The 16059-nt window shown below is 35.1% G+C and overlaps 1 protein-coding gene across 6 annotated transcripts in view; it reads right to left on the reverse strand.

Moving 5' to 3' along the window:
- wrd (well-rounded) overlaps window positions 1–16059 on the reverse strand; it is a 197715-nt gene that overhangs the window by 159821 nt on the left and 21835 nt on the right. For 4 of the 6 annotated variants that reach the window (XM_067784959.1, XM_067784948.1, XM_067784939.1 and 1 more), the window contains exon 2: window positions 9271–9966. The exons of 1 other annotated variant lie outside the window; for it this stretch is intronic. In XM_067784959.1, coding sequence (XP_067641060.1) covers window positions 9271–9687 — 417 coding nt within the window. In that variant the 5' untranslated portion in view covers window positions 9688–9966. The remainder of the gene's footprint in view (window positions 1–9270; window positions 9967–16059) is intronic. One more of the 6 variants, XM_067784969.1, reaches the window with a different exon arrangement.

The following is a 16059-nucleotide window of genomic DNA, read 5'->3' on the forward strand; positions in this document are numbered from 1 at the left end:
CTGTGTATAACATATAGCTGAATCAGTTATGATAAATAGTGGACGCGCATAGAATGCATAGAATTAGTGCAGAGGGTGAAACATAGACACATATTTCAGTTACATATGAGTATAATGCGTATTGAAATATAGTAGTACATTTTAATTTTATGCGTAGCAATATCAGTGGTGTATTTAAAGTTTGTCGCTTAGCAGCCCATTAAAAAATTTAAGCGTAAACGTATATAGATGAGAAAAAAAAACACAGCTGCTATTTACTTCACTTTTTACTCATCGATTTCCAACTGGGCTCTGCGGAATAAGTGCGAGAGTAAGTGCTATACATACAGTAGACAAGCAACGCAGAGAAGTAAAAAAAAAAAACAAAAAAACCACCTACATATGTACATAGTAAATACTGGTCTGAACAAAAACAAAAGTAGGAAAACTAATACATTGCAATATAAAAAGTTTAGAAAAAAGGCTAAAAGCAAATTCCATTAATGTTAAATTTGAAACCGATACGAGTCACTTGCTTGCCTGTCTGTATGTAATAAGTATGCCCAAAAATCATATTTGGGGTATGCTCTCAATCTTGAAATGATATCTAACCTGTTTTTGAGCAACTAATAGTAACGGATTTAGCAGTTGATTTGTTTTATTTTCTGGTAATAGAAATAGCTTGGCGCGAATTTATCTCTGACAACGCGCATTTTTTTATACGTGAAAAGAAGCCCCATTTATAAGTTAAAAAGATGAAAGTGCGTGAGACCGTTAAAAAAATGCCAAGGGATTTATCAAAATTGTGAAGTCTTCGTTCACCTGCCTCCCCCAGTTCAATGGAGGTTACGAGTGAAATACTTTCTTGGCCGGAGCGTCTTCATCCATTCGCATAACATGACCTAGCAGCGAAGCCTTTGGAATTTTATTCGCTGCACTATCTTCATATATAAGTAAAGCTCACACAGCACATCATTATACCTTCTTCGATACTCGCCGTCAACCTTACGGATATGACCATTAATCTTTCGGAGAACTTCCATAGTTCTGAGCCATTCATCCGGACAGGTATGATAAGCGACTTGTAGCGCGTGATTTTTTTTCGTCGAGAGCGGACTTTACTTTTCAATTGCCTACTCGGTCCAAAATAGCAATTGTTGGCAAAAGTTTTTCTTCTTTTGATTCTTTTGATCTCTAAGCTGACTTCTTTTCGCGCTATCAAAGGATGCTTTGAAGACGACAAAAAGGTGTGTCGAGTCGATTCACGTATCGTAACTCACTGACGCATCGTGAATATCTGGTTGATAGCAGATTTACCACACTGATAAGGGGTTCTATCAGTTCGTTGACTATGCGCTTCAGTCTTCCAAACAGCACACTTAAATTCCAATCTGGAGGCATGCGCTCATTCGACGATATTTTGCATAGGAGTTGATGCATGCTCTTTTCAAACAGATCGGCGGGTAGTCCGGGATATTGTAATTCTTACTTCTTCATATTCGAGTGTCGGAACGCGTTTTCTCATCATTAGCCATTCGGGTATCGGGGTCGTCTTCTCCCTCGCTAGCTAGCAATGAGAAATATTTTCCCTCCACAACCTAACCCCACTCTGTATGTCAGTTACCAGGTCGCCATTATCATTCCTGCAGGAATCTGCCCAGGTCTTGACACCTTCCGTTATTCACCCGATTTTTTGGTAAAATTTTCCGGCATTATTCCTATCAGCCAGCACCTGAAGCGCCTCGCACTCACGACGCCGTGCTTAACTGTATATATTTTTCTTTTTTCAAACGTACTATATAACAGGTATTATATGGGGTCAAAAGGCACATCTTTAAAGAAATTGAAAGCGGTGAATTAGACAGCTACACAAACAAAAACGTTGGATATGTGGTAATGTGATGCTAGTACTTTCATGCATTTTGGTAGTCTTAACTGGTTCACGTTCGGCCTTTACCTCGAAAAACGGCAACAAATCATTGACACTTGTGCGTTTTTTGAGGTTAAGTCCGCACCGTCCGGCACTTTAGGGCGATTCTTAATAATAAATTTTATGAAAAAAGGTCGTGGCATTTCTAATACAACAAATGTTGATTGTTGTTTTTTTTATGTAATGGCCCGACGTAAACAATTTTTATGAAACAACTAGCATTGAAATTGTTGTAAATTGGAATGCTTTTCCATTTTCCCTCATAAAAATTGCTTCGACATACTGCCGTCTTCAGTGCGATTTTTTATTCTTTTTCAAATATTACAATTTTAGCTAACTAATCCAAAATAAAAATAAAATAAAAAAATTTTAAGCACTTCCTTTATATAAATGAACAAAAATCAGCGAAAAATGTCTCCTTATATAAAGACATATTCTTGCTAAACTTTCATTTTAAAATTTTGACATAGAAATTGCAAAAATATTTATGAGAAGTAAAAATATAAAAGTGGAGTGCACATTACTTGGATTGGAAAGATGGTAGGAAAGAATATATTATTAGTCAATCAATTGCGCTCCACCTTTATATTTTTATTTCTCATAAATATTTTTGCAATTTCTATGTGAAAATTTTAAAATGAAAGTTTAGCAAGAATATGTCTTTATATAAGGAGACATTTTTCGCTGATTTTTGTTCATTTATATAAAGGAAGTACTTAAAATTTTTTTGTTATATTTTTATTTTCTCCTTTTCTTACATTTTCTCGGTGTCTTAACATATCTGTTAAGTTTTACGCTTGTAGCTCAATGAGAACTTACATAAAAATCAATCCCAAAATTCCCTCCGTTCCGTTTGATTTGTATACTCAGTTGAGCAGAGCTCACAGAGTATATTAAGTTTGATTGGATAACGGTTGGTTGTACATATATAAAGGAATCGAGATAGATATAGACTTCCATATATCAAAATAATCAGGATCGAAAAAAAATTTGATTGAGCCATGCCCGTTAACACGATAACTTGAGTAAATTTTGAGGTATCTTGATGAAATTTGGTATGTAGGTTCCTGAGCACTCATCTCAGATCGCTATTTAAAATGAACGATATCGGACTATAACCACGCCCACTTTTTCGATATCGAAAATTTCGAAAAACCGAAAAAGTTCGATAATTCATTACAAAAGACAGCTAAAGCGACGAAACTTGGTAGGTGAGTTGAACTTATGACGCAGAATAGAAAATTAGTAAAATTTTGGACAATGGGCGTGGCACCGCCCATTTTTAAAAGAAGGTAATTTAAAACTTTTGCAAGCTGTAATTTGGCAGTCGTTGAAGATATCATGATGAAATTTGGCAGAAACGTTACTCCTATTACTATATGTACGCTTAATAAAAATTAGCAAAATCGGAGAAGGACCACGCCCACTTTTAAAAAAAAATTTTTTTTTAAGTAAAATTTTAACAAAAAATTTAATATCTTTACAGTATATAAGTAAATTATGTCAATATTCAACTCCAGTAATGATATGGTGCAACAAAATACAAAAATAACAGAAAATTTCAAAATGGGCGTGGCTCCGCCCTATTTCATTTAATTTGTCTAGGATACTTTTAACGCCATAAGTCGAACAAAAATTAACCAATCCTTTTGAAATTTGGTAAGGGCATAGATTTTATGACGTTAACTGTTTTCTGTGAAAATGGGCGAAATCGGTTGATGCCACGCCCAGCTTTTATACACAGTCGTCCGTCTGTCCTTCCGCATGGCCTTTAACACGATAAATTGAGCAAAAATCGACATATCTTTAATGAGCTTAGTTCACGTGCTTACTTGAACTCACTTTATCTTGGTATGAAAAATGAACGAAATTCGACTACGCCCACTTTTTCGATATCGGTAATTACGAAAAATGAAAAAATGCCATAATTCTATACCAAATACGAAAAAAGGGATGAAACATGGTAAGGTAATTGGATTGTTTTATTGACGCGAAATATAACTTTAGAAAAAACTTTATAAAATGGTTGTGACACCTACCATATTAAGTAGAAGAAAATGGAAAAGTTCTGCAGGGCGAAATAAAAAACCCTTAAAATCTTGGCAGATATTACATATATAAATAAATTAGCGGTATCCAACAGATGATGTTCTGGGTCACCCTGGTCCACATTTTGGGCGATATCTGGAAAACGCCTTCACACCACTCCCTTTTAAAACTCTCATTAATACCTTTAATTTGATACCCATATCGTACAAACTCATTCTAGAGTCACCCCTGGTCCAACTTTATGGCGATATCTCGAAAAGGCGTCCACCTATAGAACTAAGCCCCACGCCCCTTTAAAATACTCATTAACACCTTTCATTTGATACCCATATCGTACAAACATATTCTAAAGTCACCCCTGGTCCACCTTTATGGCGATATCTCGAAAAGGCGAACACATATAGAACGAAGGCCCACTCCCTTTTAAAAATACTCATTAACACCTTTCATTTGATACCCATATCGTACAAACAAAGTCTAGAGTCACCCCTGATCCACCTTTATTGCGATACCTCGAAAAGGCGTCCACCTATAGAACTAAGACCCACTCCCTTTTAAAATACTCATTAACTCCTTTCTTTTGATACCCATATTGTACAAACAAATTCTAGGGTCACCCCTGGTCCACCTTTATGGCGATATCTCGAAAATGCGACCACATATACAACAACCACCACTCCCTTTTAAAACCCTCATTAATACTTTTAATTTGATACCCATATCGTACAAACATATTCTAGAGTCACCCCTGGTCCACCTTTATGGCGATATCTCGAAACGGCATCCACCTATGGAACTAAGGATTACTCCCTTTTAAAATACTCATTAACACCTTTCCTTTGATACCCATATTGTACAAACAAATTCTAGGGTCACCCCTGGTCCACCTTTATGGCGATATCTCGAAAATGCGACCACCTATACAACAACCACCACTCCCTTTTAAAACTCTCATTAATACCTTTAATTTGATACCCATATCGTACAAACTCATTCTAGAGTCACCCCTGGCCCACCTTTATGGCGATATCTCGAAACGGCGTCCCCCTATGGAACTAAGGATTACTCCCTTTTAAAATACTCATTAACACCGTTCTTTTGATACCCATATTGTACCAACAAATTCTAGGGTCATCCCTGCTCCACCTTTATGGCGATATCTCGAAACGGCGTCCACCTATGGAACTAAGGATTACTCCCTTTTAAAATACTCATTAACACCTTTCTTTTGATACCCATATTGTACAAACAAATTCTAGGGTCACCCCTGGTCCACCTTTATGGCGATATCTCGAAAATGCGACCACCTATACAACAACCACCACTCCCTTTTAAAACCCTCATTAATACTTTTAATTTGATACCCACATCGTACAAACATATTCTAGAGTCACCCCTGGTCCACCTTTATGGCGATATTTCGAAACGGCGTCCACCTATAGAACTAAGGCCCACTCCCTTTTAAAATACTCATTAACACCTTTCGTTTGATGCCCATATTGTACAAACAAATTCTAGGGTCACCCCTGGTCCACCTTTATGGCGATATCTCGAAACGGCGTCCACCTATGGAACTAAGGATTACTCCCTTTTAAAATACTCATTAACACTTTTCTTGTGATACCCATATTGTACAAACAAATTCTAGGGTCACCCCTGGTCCACCTTTATGGCGATATCTCGAAACGGCGTCCACCTATGGAACTAAGGATTACTCCCTTTTAAATACTCATTAACACCTTTCACTTGATACCCATATCGTACAAACGCATTCTAGAGTCACCCCTGGTCCACCTTTATGGCGATATCTCGAAAAGGCGACCACCTATACAACAACCACCACTCCCTTTTAAAACCCTCATTAATACCTTTAATTTGATACCCATATCGTACAAACACATTCTAGAGTCACTCCTGGTCCATCTTTATGGCGATATTTCGAAACGGCATCCACCTATAGAACTAAGGCCCACTCCCTTTTAAAATACTCATTAACACCATTCGTTTGATGCCCATATTGTACAAACAAATTCTAGGGTCACCCCTGGTCCACCTTTGTGGCGATATCTCGAAACGGCGTCCACCTATGGAACTAAGGATTACTCCCTTTTAAAATACTCATTAACACCTTTCATTTGATACCCATATCGTACAAACGCATTCTAGAGTCAACCCTGATCCACCTTTATGGCTATATCCCTAAATGGCGTCCACCTATAGAACTATGGCCCACTCCCTCATAAAATACTCTTTAATGCCTTTCATTTGATACACATTCCAGGGTTTCTCTCGGTTCATTTTCCTACATGGTTATTTTCCCTTATGTTGTCACCATAGCTCTCAACTGAGTATGTAATGTTCGGTTACACCCGAACTTAACCTTCCTTACTTGTTCTAAATACTCCGTCCGTGCGCCCCCTAGCGAAACTTTTTGTATTGTGTCATCGGCTGTCATCGACCTCTGAATTAAGCTCTAAATTTTTAGCCTCTAGCTCATCGAGAAGTTACTTAAAACCCGGTTTCAAATTTCCAAATTATTATCTAATTTTTTCGATTCGTGCGCCAACTAACGGAATTTTCTTCTTCTTTTGTTCCTTTTTCACGGTGTCTTAACCTGTCTCTAAGGTTTCATGTTTGTAGCTCAATGAGAAGTTACTTTAAAATAGATCTCAAAACACCAATTTCCAAATTCTTATCTAAATATTTCGATCCGAGCGCCACCTAACCGAATTTTTTCCTCCTTTTCTTAAATTTTCTCGGCGTCTTATCCTATCTGTGAAGTTTTACAGTTGTAGCTCAATGAGAAAATTCCCTCCGTTTCGTACGATTTTTCTAAATATCTCATCCCGTGCGCCCCTAGCCAATCTTTTTGTATCGTGTCATCGACCTCTGAATTAAGTTTGAAATTTCAAGTCCCTAGCTCAACGAGAAGTTCGTGTCATCGACCTCTGAATTAAGTTTGAAATTTCAAGTCCCTAGCTCAACGAGAAGTTACTTAAAAGCTGGTTTGAAATTTTTCTAAATCTGTGCACCACCTAACGGATTTTTTTCCTTTTGTTGCATTATGTGTAAAGTTTCACGTTTGCAGCTCAATGAAAAGTTACTTAAAAATCGATTGCAAAATTTGTATGAAAAGCGGACAAACATTCAACCAACCTAATATAAAGTAATAAAATAGATTTAGCTACTCAGGTACCTGTTTAGTGACATACATATGTATGTACATTGGTTATTTCCAACTTTTAGAAAAAGCTTCAATGAATTGAATTTGAAGTTTTACACAAAACCTTTTTAAAATATTTGAAATTTGAATGTAAAATTTTTTAAAAACAAAAAAAAGCGACGGAAACTATATATGTACACTGAAAGAAAAAGACTGGTAAAATCAACCGAAATACGGGTCAATTCAACCGAAATTTCTGTCAATTTTTATCCATCGCAACAAGATGTTGAATCAACTGCGCACAAATCGTTGATTCGTAATTGACCGTTTTAGTAGTCAAATGAACAGCTTTGTACGAAAGTACCTTTTATTTATTATTTTATTTTATAGTATTTGCAAGGCAGATGAGTTTTCACTGAGATCTTTTCATGGCAGAAATACACTCGGAGTGCTTGCCGAACAGTGCCGAGGGGCGACTCCGCTTAGGAAAATTTTCTTCTAATTGAAAAACCTTATTTCTAAAATTTTTATGTTGCTTTGCCCGGAGTGTGAACCCAGGGCCTTCGGTGTGGTAGGTGGAGCACGCTACCATCACACCACGGCGGCCGCCATATACATACATGTGCATACATAAGTACAAAGTAGAGATCGCAGTGAGCGTAAAATTCTCTTTGAAATTTGCTCATGTATTGACTGTTGATCGCTGTTGAAATGACCAGTGAGATCAGTTGTGTTAACAGAAAAATCAGTTAGATTGATTAGGAATCTGTCAATTTTGCAGAATTTTGTTAACTTAAGAGCGACAATTTCTCTTCTGTTGAAATTACTAAACTAATTTGTTCGCTTGACAAAGAAGTCGGTCGAATTAAACATAATTCGATCAATTTCACCGAGTCTCCGCTAAGTCAAGAACAACAGAACCGATTTGTTGATTTTACTAGCACCATTTTTTTCAGTATACACCAATTTACAAACGTTTTTCGAAAAAAAAATTTTCAAAGTTTTCAAATATATTGATATTCTCCAAAATTCACTTTTGTGAAACTTTAGTAGAAAGAAAAATTCAATTTAAAACTTATTAGTTATATATACATCATTGGTGAATTATTTGTATTTCTATAAACAGAACAAAGCAAACTAGTTCTTAAAATAAACCACCAACAACAAAGCGTAGCTTTGGTACAAGCTAACAAAGTATGACTATCCAAAGAATAAATCTATGCATAAAAAGCAATTGGGAAGAGTTGAACGACAACAAAGCCGCTGCTTTGGCTGAATCTGTTTGTAAACAGTTCAATCACTGCAGGAGTGCGGGTTTGAATCTCACTATAGGGAGAAAAGGCTTTGCAGAGATTTACAAGATATAATCGAAACAACTGTTGCCTTGTCCGTCCTGACGTCACGTTGTTTAAATTTTTACCAAATATTAAGTACAATACAAAAATCTTTTCGAACATATTTCAAAGCTTAGGAAGTTTTTAAAAATATTTATGAAAATTTCCAATTTTTCTTTAAAACTACATACTACATATACATATACACCAATATAAAAAAAACAAATAATTTCAAAATTCCAAAAGTTCTTAAATCTTCATAAAATTTTTTTAAACTTCAAATTTATTTTTTAACGAAGCTTACATCAAAAACTTTCGATTAATACGTTTTTAAAAATAACAGTGACTGCATTTATTAGTTTTTTGAATGAAATTTGCAATTAAATTTGAGCACAAGTGTTCGTTTTCTCTTGTTTAGTGTATTCTGTTTAACGTAAGTGCTTTTCAATTCGAATATGTTGGTTTTAACAAATGTTCTGCTATTGCAATGCTAAATCTGACTTTGTGCTTGTGCTTTGTGCCTTGCAAGGAATTGACGCTGCTTCATAGAGAATAGAGAGATAACGGAAATTTTAAACTTAATTTGCAATGTGGTTACCGCGCTATACAATTGTTTATTGCTTTTTTTAATTAATGAAAAGAAAAAAACAGCACATAACTAATAAGCAACTTTTTAATCCGCAAGGTATACAAAACCCAACCTCATTATTTAGTGCTATTTTATTGCACAACACTGTATATATTATCATATAAGTATTTGAAATGTACGTGTGTATGTAAATGTAAATTTGGTAGTATTATGAAAAACCACTCACCTCGCCACCACTATTTGGAGTCGCCGCTGCTGATGCCGCCGCCGCTGCTGATAATGGTGAATTAGCTGTAGGCGAAGAGGTGGGCGCAGATGTGCCAGCACTACCGCTACCCGCGCCTGTTACAGTAATTGGTATCGCCGCCGCTGTTAATAATAATGACGATGATGTTGTTGTTGCAGCTGTTATTATATTATTACTGTTATTCTCTTTGATGCCGTTAGCTGTCACAGTTGTTATTGTTGTGTTATTATTAATATTATTATTGTTATTATTGGCAGCAACTGTGGCATCCGGCGCATTCAATTTTAAACCCGTCGTTGTTGTAGACTTTGCTGCTCCACCAATACCACCACCTCCTCCAGCTGATGGCGTTGTCGCTGCTGCTGATGCTACCGTTTTGGCCGTGCTGCTATCCATAATATATTCTCCCAGCTGGACCAGCTACTGCTGCTAATCGTTTTATGTTCTTTTAGGGTTATCGTGACGATGATGAAGATTGCGTCGTTAACAAAAGTGGTACAACAACAGCAAGTATTGTTTAATGTGGCAGCGACGACAACGACAACAACAATTACGTTGACGTTGACGTTGACAATGATGATGACGACGACAACGACGACAAAAATAAGGTTGACGGTACGGCAACGACAACGGCGATTATTACAGTTTTGTTGTTGGTATTAATCGAAAAAAAAACTACATAATATCAAACGACGACACGTTATGTTATTTGTTAAAAACATTAACAGTTTACAGGGGCAATAATGAAAACAACAACAACAACAACAACAAAATAGCAACAGCAGCAAATCGGCATAACAGCAAAGTCAACCAATTTTTTCGGGTGCACAACACGCTCATCACTGTACTGCATTGACAGCTGTAAACGTATAACGAAAGCAGACAACTAAAGTTTTTAACCCACAAGTCACTTGTTTAAAAAAAAATTTTTTTTATTTTTTGTTATTTTATTATAAAAATTAAAGTTCGCCCAGTAGTCACCATTGCTTTTTTTTTCTTCCCTCTCTTTCCTGTCATGTTCTTTCCTTTACTCTCCTTCTTTTTGCTCTCCTGTCTTTTCCTTTCCTATCTTTCGCTTTCTCTCCTTTGCTTCCCCTTGATTTCCTTTCCTTTATTTTATTTAATTGCATGTATTAACAAAAAATACACAAAATGGTTGCACCTAATTAAACGAACAAATACTTCAACTTGAATATTCTCATTTATTTCTGTAAGCACTTTGAATATCAGCAAAGAAAATTACGCATCTGCTCATATTTGCTGCCTCTAGGGCTATACTTCCAACAACACAACTACATATGTACACTAGACTGGTTCGAAAAAAAGTTGCTAATGTCCGCCCCTAATTTTAAAGATTATGTTGAGAGGGTTTCGGACATTTTTTTTTTCGATCCTTCGAAATACAGCCGAAAAGGTTTTTTCGTTGTAACTTGGTTATTTGACTTCCAATTTTTAAAATTGATATGCCATTATTTTGACCTTGAGAAGCTTCACATTTCAGATTAATGTCATTTTAAGCTATGAAGTCGTTTTCACATAATTAGGTCAGCTAACAAATGATTAGGTCACAACAAGATCAAACAGAGTGTCAACATTTTCATAGATTAAAATGGGTTTTTGGCACTTGTAGTGGTGCCATTTTAAATTAATATTTTAGCGCCATATTTAGCAGGGGCGGAAACTGTTATTCCTTTTATAGTATAATTCCTTGCAAAACCATTAATTTTGGACTTTTAATATATTTGGATCATGATAAAAATTATTTTCGGATTTTTATTACCTGAGTACGACAGAACTAGTTTAAATAAAAGTCCGGCTTGATAACAAAGAAACTGCTTATCCGAAATAAAAACTTTTATTTTGGCCTTAAAAAATAATGGTCCCGATTTAACTTTTATTTCCGGACTTTTATTTTTAAAAGTCCGAGTTTGACTAGTTCTATCGGACTCAAAAAATATAAATACATATTTTACTTTTATATGTGGACTTTTATGGAAAAGTTCGAAAAATTAAAAGGATGCATGATATTGCTATAGGGATACCTGGGAACTCAAACATTTTCACCTAGGAGAATTTTTTGACCAGTACTTTTTCGACTCCGAAAAAAAATTATTATTATTTTCGTCCCTGATATTTAGCTTTTTTGTATGGTCTGCACTTCTCCTTCAGAAGACCTATCGATACACATACAATTGTTATATATGTATCGATATTAGAATTATAGATTAGCTGTAAAAGGGGAGCAAAACTTCAAACTTGTCTATATATACAGGTGTTTTAACCTCTAAATTACGATGCTGGCGACCTACTCGGCATGAAAATATGCATTTGTGTAAAAAAAACTTTGCAAAGAAAATTGAAAACAGCTTTCGAAAAAATTTAAGACTGAAAAAGTTTATAAAAATTTAGAAACAACACTGATAAACTGTATAACATAAACTTGGTAATCCGATTTTAAGAGTTCTCGAAAAAATTGGAGCAGATTTTTAAATTGTTTGAAGAAACTTTGATAAATCATATAACGAAAACCATGTAATTAAATTCCCAAACAGTTTTCGAATAAATTAGCGAAATGTTTAACGGAAAGACTTTTGGAAGCTAAATGCGAATTTTAAGAGTGCTTGAACTTGTACTTTGTCTAAGTAAAATTAACTGGACTACAAAATTTGGCCTCACAAATTTTTCTAAGTCTGGACAAAAATCTGGAAATTTGTATAAAAACATTCAAAAACCTCGTAAGTTTTTAGATCATTTTCGAAAACGGTTTTGAAATTATTTACCATAGTTTTTACTAAACCATTCCAAGGAGAATTCAGTACCAGGTGTTTTTATACCAGCTGATTGCTTCTTGTTGATTATTTTCCTACAACGCTTCAAGGCGAATACATTCAAGGTGATGGCAAAGCGAATTCAACCAATTCGACGTGCAAAATGTCAAGTCAAAAGAAAATTTTCATTTCGATTAACTGACATATTATTGTACAAGGCGTTGTATGGAAAATAAACAAGAAGCAGTCAGCTTTTGAGATAACAATACTTTATACTGAATTCGCAACACCTTGTACAACAATATGTCAGCTAAGAGAAATCAATACAAATTTTCTTTTGACTTAAAATTTTTCTCCATGGCGAATTGGTTGAATTCGCTTTGCCATCATCTTGTATAGATTCGCCTTGCACCAAACATTATATTTTCATGACAACTATGAAAAACTTTTCGAATTTTTCAAAAGCGTTTTGAAATTTGTTTACATAATTTTCGTATACCATTCATTAAAGTTTTTTCCTAAAATTAACGAAAATAAATAAAAAGAGAAATCAGAAAGATCATCATATATAATATTTCTAATTGCTGTTTTAAAGTACGGGTCCCTTTTTCGCTCTTATTTGGAAGCCAAATCTATAAACAAAGTTTTGGTTGCAAAGATGGAGATTCGGGCTATTAGCGAGCTTTGGGCAATTTTTGTCGTAGTGCTTTTGTTTAGCTATATTTTATTAAAATAGTTTGTCAAAAATACAAAGATATCTATTTGTACTATGGCACTATTGTGAATATTTGCACTGCATTATCGACAGCATACATACTCCAGCTGTAAGTTTTAATTGATTGTTAGAACAGCTGATTGCTGTTGATATTTCATAAGATACTTTTATATTGGTTGCGCAAGATGCGCACGGGTTCGGCTCGTATTTTATTAAAATAATTTGTTAAATATAAACGATTGTGAGCACACAAAGAAATCCATTTGTACTATGGCACTAGTGTGAATATTTGCACTGCATTACCGGGAGTTGCTACCATACCCCAGATGGCAGCGGAAGCTGTAAGTTTTAATTGATTGATAGAAAAGCTGATTTATGTGGATATTTGATAAGAGACTTTTATATTGGTCGCGCAAGATACGCACGGGTCCGGCTCGTAATATGTAATACAATTTTGTTCATCAGTTCTGCTGCTATATTTTGTACTTGCAGTGACGATCTTGGCCTGTGAGACCACTCTCGGTTACAAACAATTTATAACTTTTTTTTCTACTTTTTAAAATATCAAAAACCATAAAAAAATTTAACCATACACCCTTAATTGGCCTGGAAAAAAATTTATTGAAATATATATATTTTTGTTCCCTATATCTACAACTAAAATAAACTTAAACATTGCTGTCTACTTCAAACTTAAAGGAGCATGTACTAAGTAAACAGCTTTTCTTAACCCTTAAATGGACATCTTAAAAAATCGCGTTTTCCAAGTGCTAAATAAACTTTAGCAATCGATTTTTTAATTGTTCATTTTGCACCAAAAAATCCATTTATGCTGTAAAATCTGGCTTTTCCCAAGAGTTAAAAGTCAGAACTGGCCACAATTCAATGGCTTTTGTAAATAGCAGCAATGGTTGTAGAAAATTGTGACTAAAACAAAACGTTAAAGACACAACGAAAAAATACTAACCAACGCCATACATATTGTAATATTACCGTTAGAATGAACAAAAACCAACGATAAGAAATAAGCAGAAAATGTTACCAAATGCGACAAGAAAGAAAAGAAAAAAAATGATCGGATGTGCATCTAACGCATAAACTGACCAAACAGGTGCGGTTGGCAAGCTTGTCTATGAATGATTCTCCTTCTTCCATTGCCATAGTTGCTGGTGAACTCTTTTTGTATAGAAGCCAGTAGATGGCTGGTCTGAAATTGACAGTTGTGGTGAACAAGTATGTTAAAAAGAAGAAATGTAAAGAAAATACACAAAAAGTAGCCAGATCAACACTCAGTCTAACGCACATTCTCCACATTGATTTCTGTTTTATTTTTTGTTGTAGGCTCCTATGTACTGGCAGACATTTAAGGTTAAGCGAAATTTTAAATATATTACATGGCTTCGCATAAAATTAAGAAGGAAGAAAATTTGTCGCAAATATGAGGATTCTGTTAGTTCGAAAACCATTTTTTCACTGGCAATTGTAGCTATGTTTGATCAAAGGTGCTGGACTACTTCGAAAGCTTTCAAGAAATCACATGCCATGAGGACATTTCTTTTTGTTTGTTTTGTTGAGAAGATTTTGGTTAATTGCGTGATAAGTCTGCTGGATCTATCAATGTTTTCGTTACTGTGGAGAGCAATATACATAAGTCACTATCCTTCATTTGCCAGTTTTCCATCGGTCTTCCTATCTGACATTAATTAAATACGCACATATACAACAGATTTGGCGAACGCCGCTGCCTTCATTTCGTCTTGTAAGAATTTTTACTGTGTTAGCATTGAGTATGCACATACGTCTTTAAGTCAAACGACATAACAAATTATACTCTTCTATTTCCTTGCGCATAGAATTTCTCGCTTACTTTTAGTTCAATTTCTTGTGTCTTGGCGTAAAGCCCATATAAAAGCTTCAGGAGAATAATAAAAAATAATAGACAAGCGAGCATAGATATGTTATTTTGTAATGTTATTAGCAATGCTGCTCATTATCAGTTGTTCCAGCATTCCACATTTGTTGTATACAGGGCCGGATTAACAAGTAGGCAGAAGAGGTAGTTTCCTGGGGCCCCCTATTTTAGGGGGCCCCCGAAACATGAAAAATATTCTAAAATTTTCTTATAAACATAAAATTCTAGAGAGTGAAAAAAAAATATAATCAGAACTGAAAATAATTTTTACTCAAATAAATAAAACTCCAGAAGTAGAATTTTCGCCTCGCGATGATTTTAGGACAAAAGGTTTCCTCGAAATCATCGACAATCTTCACAGTGAAAGTATGTGGAAGTTTCAGAGAGATTTGCATTTCTCATAACTTTTCTCTAAGTGATGGCGACCTCCAGGAAGCTATAAATATTTTTTATTCTAGAGATTCGGAAGAATTTTTCATTGAAATGAAACAATTCAAAAGTTACGTGAACTTCAGATACACTGATACACAAAGAACGCATAGTCATTTGTATAAGATTCTAATGGAAGGTCAATTAGCCGATGTATAACACAGAAATATGTTGCTCTTCGGATTTTTTTAACGTTAATGATCACAAATTGTTCTGCCGAACGGTCCTTCTCGCAATTAAAAAGAATCAAAGCTGATCGAGATGTTAGGTATACTTTGCATTGAGTCAGATTTATTGAAAAAAATCGATATTGATGATATAATTGATAAATTTGCCGAAAACAAATGTAGAAAACGACATGTTTAAAATGTAGAGTCATTTTATTGATATTATTACATTGTGACAATAAAATTTTTATGAAGGATATGTATTTTTTAATCGAAAAAAGAAGGGAACGGACGTGGAAAGAGCCCCCAAATTGATGGTTGCCTAGGGCCCGTTGAGGGTTAATCCGGCCCTGGTTGTATACACAAGTAGTATCCTAACTATCTATGTACATATTTACTTTGCTATTTATGTACATACATACAATGAATAAATTAATATTTGCATGCCTACAATTTCGAGGGTCGCCTTTTATATTTTGCGCCTAATAATGAAAACACAGTCAAATATTAAGGAAAATAGTTTTATTGCTTTTCAAAACATTCTCCATCCATGTCAATACAGTTCTGCATTCGCTCGCACCAATTTTCAAAGCACTTTTGCCACTCAGAAGAGGCCACCTCTAAATCGAGCTGTTTGAAGGCTTCTACAGCTCCTTCAGGCGTTGAAAAACGTTGACATCGCATTTTTTTTTTTTTTGTTGATGTTCGGGAATAAAAAGAAATCATTAGGTGCCAAATCAGGGCTGTAAGGCGAATGACCCATAAATTCGACCTTCT

Source organism: Eurosta solidaginis, chromosome 1 (assembly GCF_040869045.1).
Source record: "Eurosta solidaginis isolate ZX-2024a chromosome 1, ASM4086904v1, whole genome shotgun sequence".
Taxonomy (NCBI): Eukaryota; Metazoa; Arthropoda; class Insecta; order Diptera; family Tephritidae; genus Eurosta; species Eurosta solidaginis.